The following is a 5657-nucleotide window of genomic DNA, read 5'->3' on the forward strand; positions in this document are numbered from 1 at the left end:
ATGCAAGCACACATTCCTTTAGTCATGAGAGCAATGACGTCATCATACATCAGTAATCTGGAAAATTCCAGCGAAACTAAGAAAGCCAAATGAAACCCTATTATTACTATGAAGCTAGCTAGTTCTGAAATGATCTTGGGACCCACAGGGCCCCCCAGACCACCCTATGCGAGCCGCTACTCTAAACCTCTCATCCCCTCACTGCTCAAAGCCAGGTGTCTCCAAAGAAGAAACTGTCAAGTCGTTGGTCCAGGGCCCAAAGGGGAAGCTCTCTCTTCCTTTTGCAAAGGTCACTTAGGGGACGCCTAGGCTGGGAGGTCGGACTTTCGGGAAGCCTCCACCATGTGCCACGAGAGGGCGCCGCTAGAGAGCTCAGCCTAGCGCCTCGCCGCCCGCACCCCGCCCGCGCGGGCCAGGTTCACACAGGCGCCCGGAAAAGGAGGTGGTGCCCGGAAGAGGGGGCGGTCGCGACCTCATTGGACGAGGCGCCTCCGCCTCACGTCCCGGGGCGGGGCTTCATCAGGATAAAACGCAGAGCGCCCGGCGGCAGGAACGCGCGCGGCTCCAGTTGCAGTGAGCTGCTTGTCTTACGTTGTTCGCCGAGGTTCGCCGGGTCATGGTGCCATCCTGACTGGGAAGAGGACGCTCCCGGGAGACGAATGAGGAACCACCTCCTCCTACTGTTCAAGTACAGGGGCCTGGTCCGCAAAGGGAAGAAAAGCAAAAGACGAAAATGGCTAAATTCGTGATCCGCCCGGCCACCGCTGGCGACTGCAGTGACATCCTGCGGCTGATCAAGGTAGCGGGAAGCGCGGGCTCCTCCCGAGGCGGAGTTGGGGTCCTTGTACCCCGCAGGTCCCCTTTTCTCCGCCTGCCTACCCACAGCCCCGGCCAGGCGGCGCCGCTCCCGACGAAACTCTGGGAACGAATCCCCGCCCCGCTCACCCCCTTCCCCCGAGCTGTCCGTGCCGGGGCCTCACTTAATTTTCTGCTTCTCTTCCTTTTTCTTATCTGCCTCAACCCAGGAATTGGCTAAATACGAATACATGGAAGAGCAAGTAATGTTAACTGAAAAAGGTAACGCCATCAGTGGCAGGGCGGGGGACGAGCGTCTGGGGGATGACTTTAACCGACTCCAACACTGTTTCTGCTTCCCCTTCTTGCAGATCTGCTAGAAGACGGTTTCGGAGAGCACCCCTTCTACCACTGCTTAGTTGCAGAAGTGCCCAAGGAGCACGTGACTCCGGAAGGTAATCGCCCTGCCCTTCTAGAAGCCGAAGAGACCGAGTGTTGTGTAAGACGTAGAGTCCGCTCTGTAGAAGCACTGACAACACAGGCTGAAGTTACTTAACTGAGAAACTGGCCAGAAATAATAGCCAGCCAGTGTTCAAAGTACTGAAAAAAAAAAATTGATGTGCTGCACTTAATAATAGGGAGGGTTAAAAAGAGCTCTTTAAGTATCAGTGCTGTGGAGACCCGGAAGAGTTTGAGCTGTTTATGTAAGTATCAGAATGCGGTGGAGACCCGGAAAAGTTAGGTATAAAGTCATTTGTTGTAAATTCAGTTTCATAAATGGTTCTTGTTTGACCCTAACGTAACCTTTTTTGTATCTGTGTTAAATTACATTTTTTTCTTTAATTTGTCCCAATCTTCAGGTTACAGTCTCTAGCTTCGCCATGTACATGGCCCTTCCGTGTACATGGATGGGCGGGGAGGTAACTAAAAGATCCTTTACACAATAAAGTAGATGATCATGATAAATGAGGTAAGGCCCTATTATCACACACTTAAAACACGGTAGATCAGAAGCTCCAATGTACTCGCTTCCTATTTGGGAAGGACTATAAGATGGCTAGAAAGTTTAATTTGAAACTTTTGCCTCCAATTGGAATTACAGACACCTATTAAGAGGAAGTCGGATGCTTTTTACCTTTTTTTTGTTTGTTTTTTTTCTTTGTTGTTGTTTTTCTTCCTGGTCATTGTTGAATGGCCAAAGACAAAGCCAAAGGGGGAAGTTGTTGGGCCGGGTTGGGGGGGTGATTAAGCTTTTTTTTGTTGTTGTTCTGAGGTCATTTCCTCCTGCTAGAAAAAAAAATGAACAAAATACATAAGGGATGAGGTACTTTCCAGAGGTATATGGATGTTACATAATACCTGAGTACCTCTACTTCTTCCGACTTAAACACTGGGGAAAGCAAATTGAAAATGTGTAAATTGGAAGGCAAGTTCTGAAATTAAACCTTACTGTTTTGGCCTTATGTCCTGACCTTAAGGAAGCAGAGTTTCTAAACTACAAATACTTACTATTCTGAACTGCCGTGTAAACCTAACTTATTCCCAAGTCAACATACCAGTATATCAATAGGATGTGAATAATGTGTGTGTTTAAGACCATAGCACTTTCACTCTGGCAAGTAATGAAAGCATTCTCACTTCCTGAGTGTGAGAGCCAACAGATCGCCAAGTGGCCAGTCCATGGTTTTAGCCGGGCTTCAGCTAGCTCTAATGTGTGCTTTTTGTGAAAACATGTTCTAAGAACAGTGAGATCATCCAACAGTGACCTGGATTGCACTAGCCTAAAAGTCAGAAGATAGTCCGGTCCAATGGCTACTTATTTTTATAATACATGCATGTTTATTTTTTTAAACTTATGATAGGCTTCTGATTTTGCACCTACAACTTTGACAGATTGTTTTTCATCCATAATTCATGTGATACTCTTATTACAGGACACAGCATTGTTGGTTTTGCCATGTACTATTTTACCTATGATCCATGGATCGGCAAACTGTTGTATCTTGAGGACTTCTTTGTGATGAGCGATTATAGAGGTATGGTTGAGTTCAGTGGGGGCACTCTAAAGAGAAATCGGGGCTTGAAGTCCTCAAAATGACTTTTAAAATGGTACTTCTTGTTCTTTTAGGCTTTGGCATAGGATCAGAAATTCTGAAGAAGCTAAGCCAGGTATGTCTTGGTGTTTTGTTTGGTTTCCAAATTTGCAAGGGTTACTAGATTATTTGAAGGACTGAATTGAAATTGGGTCTTGGAAAGCAGGTGCACTGTCACTGAGTTCATTTTCCTCTCCCATGTGACAGGTTGCAATGAAGTGTCGCTGCAGCAGCATGCACTTCTTGGTGGCAGAGTGGAATGAACCATCCATCAACTTCTACAAAAGAAGAGGTGCCTCTGATCTGTCCAGCGAAGAGGGATGGAGACTCTTCAAGATCGACAAGGAGTACTTGCTAAAAATGGCAGCAGAGGAGTGAGGAGTGCTGGTGTAGAAAATGACAGCTTCCATTCTATTTTAGAATAACTTCTCAACTTATCTTGCTTTCTCTCCTCTTTGTAGTGAAATAATAGAATGAGCACCTATTCCAAAGCTTTATTACCAGTGGCGTTGTTGCATGTTTGAAATAAGGTCTGTTTAAGATGGCAATCTTGTATACAGGTTGGAGTCAGATTTCTCTTTTAACATCTTTTGATAAACAACAGGTGGTATGATAATGTCTATGAAAAAAACTTCATTCTTGTGAGTCATTTAAATGTGTACAATGTACACACTGGTACTTAGAGTTTCTGTTTTGATTCTTTTTTTTTAATAAAGTACCCTTTGATTTAATTATCTGGTTTAAGCATTTCTACTGATTCTTTATTTCTTAGTCATTTTTGTTGCTGTTGAGTGCAAAATAAAAATGCCCAAGAAACAGGATAACTTTACAATTTTTAAAAGAGAGTTTTTAATCCAGTCTAAAGTGTCTGGTGGTCAGGAGCTGTGTTGTGCCTGTATTCCCAATGTCTAGAAAGAAGCCAGTTGAATCCCAAGGTTTTATATGTAGCAACATATAAAATATGACTTTCTACTGATGACACTGTACACTTAACCCAACAGAATTTTCAAAAGCTTAGAAACTGAGGCCCCACAGTTAAAAAGCCCATTTGTTACACCAGTAAAAGAGATGGGAATGGGATTCTGAAACACTGGAAATTGGGAGGAAAAAAACATCTTGTTCACAACAACCTCATCCCACACAAAACACTAGGCTGAAGGGAAAGTAGATGATTTTGTTAGGAAGAAAAATTCCACATTTTTATAGGAACATGGTAAACTAAAAGGCTGGAGTAACAGGCTGGAGTTAGACACAGGTACCAGTCAGGGAAATCACCATCCTATTTGGAGGACAAGTTTCTGGAACTGTGTTAATACCATGGACATCTATGCAGAGAAACCACAGGAGTGGTTAAAGCTGCTGGGGGTGGGGTGAGAAGTAGCTAAGACCTTTCTCCAGGACTGAAAATTAAACTCCCAAAGAGGGCTGAGGAGGAGACAGATAGGTGAACTCCTTTTTATTACTCATGACACTGACCAAAATTCCTAAAGCCACTAATTCCCACAATAATGAACACGTTAGTTAATAATCACTGTACTGATTTCGAAGATGAATCTTTTCCAAAAGAATTCATCAGATAACTGAAAAGCAGTACTCAGTATCTTCTTTCTGTGTTCTCCAGGAAATAAATACTGGGCTTCTCACTCAAAGGAGGATTTTGGCCTGCATCCCTTGGTTTCAGTCTTTTGTGGCTTCCTAAATTAGAAGGCAGCCATATATACAAGTAGGGTCCTGTATGTATTTAACAGGAGAGCCTTGGGATTTATTGGTAGCTTAGAGAGTATGTCATGAAAACAGGATTAGAGTCAATTTTCAACCAGGGTCCTGCTAGGCTGGCAAGTAACTATAGGAGAGAAATGCTGGCAAGCATAAAAAGGGTTAATGAAACACAAGGAGCTTTGTGGGGAAAGAAGACATTTTGAAAATTGTGTTTTGGAAAGTGGGCCTCTTTGAGGAAAACAACTACATGCTGACTGTGGTTAAATATGTGAATAAATTAGATTAACCAAGGGAGTTACAATATAACTCTTTGTTTTCTCATCCTGCTTAGAGCTTAGCCCTAAAGGCCCAGTGTTGTCACCATGAAAACTTTTATGAAGTTTTTGTGTCCACTTTAAAGAAGTCCCTTAAGTTTAAAACTTAGAAACTGAAATACCACAGCATCAGCCCACTGAATGTTCAACTCTTGTTACAAAGACACCTGTTTAAAAACAACTGAAAACAAATCACCAGGCAAGTAAGAAAGCATGTTCCAGGGAAATCAAAGGGAATAAAAAACAATGATAAATCTGAAAAAGTGGCAGGGTTCAGGGAGAGACTCCAGGTAAGCAAGACTTCTGTAAAGATAACTTTAAAATTACTGTTTTACTAATATGTTATGCCTAACATCATTTGGGGAGAATAGTATTTCAGGCCTAAGAACTTGCCAGTTCTTACATAAGAATATTTTCTGGTTTTCACTGAGTAGTTTAAGAAAATAACTCTTATTTGCTAAGTTTATTATCTCCCTTAAAAGAATAAAATCATAATTCTTGATACAACTAAAACAGGAAGTGGCTAGGTCTATCCACACATAGGCTCAGGAGACATCCAGCCACCAACCTGATTATAGGGTCAATAGTAGAGGGATGGTCTGTTATGGTCCAAACCAGAGCCCAAGATCATCAGCTGTGTAGATTTCACCAGGCAGTCTTTCTAGGGAAAGGAAGTGGAGTCTTCACAGAAACGCACAACCAACAATTTGGAAGAAACCTAAGGTCTCATACCCAC

General features: G+C 43.0%; 1 protein-coding gene across 1 annotated transcript; it reads left to right on the forward strand.

The window, feature by feature from the left end:
- The first annotated feature begins 537 nt into the window (after positions 1-537).
- SAT1 (spermidine/spermine N1-acetyltransferase 1) lies at positions 538-3619 on the forward strand. The gene is made up of 6 exons (XM_065916969.1): positions 538-799; positions 1026-1077; positions 1167-1250; positions 2730-2831; positions 2924-2964; positions 3096-3619. Exons 1-6 carry the CDS (start codon positions 734-736, stop codon positions 3264-3266), a joined length of 516 nt encoding a protein of 171 aa, XP_065773041.1. The 5' UTR covers positions 538-733; the 3' UTR covers positions 3267-3619.
- Positions 3620-5657: the final 2038 nt, after the last annotated feature.

Source organism: Muntiacus reevesi, chromosome X (assembly GCF_963930625.1).
Source record: "Muntiacus reevesi chromosome X, mMunRee1.1, whole genome shotgun sequence".
In the NCBI taxonomy this organism is placed as follows: domain Eukaryota; kingdom Metazoa; phylum Chordata; class Mammalia; order Artiodactyla; family Cervidae; genus Muntiacus; species Muntiacus reevesi.

Bases quoted from the DNA above. Each gene is read 5' to 3' on its own strand.
- SAT1 (XM_065916969.1), top strand. From the start codon at position 734: ATGGCTAAATTCGTGATCCGCCCGGCCACCGCTGGCGACTGCAGTGAC. The intron at 1,078-1,166 runs GTAACGCCATCA...CCCTTCTTGCAG, and splicing joins AGTAATGTTAACTGAAAAAG to ATCTGCTAGAAGACGGTTTC. The intron at 2,832-2,923 runs GTATGGTTGAGT...TTGTTCTTTTAG, and splicing joins TGTGATGAGCGATTATAGAG to GCTTTGGCATAGGATCAGAA.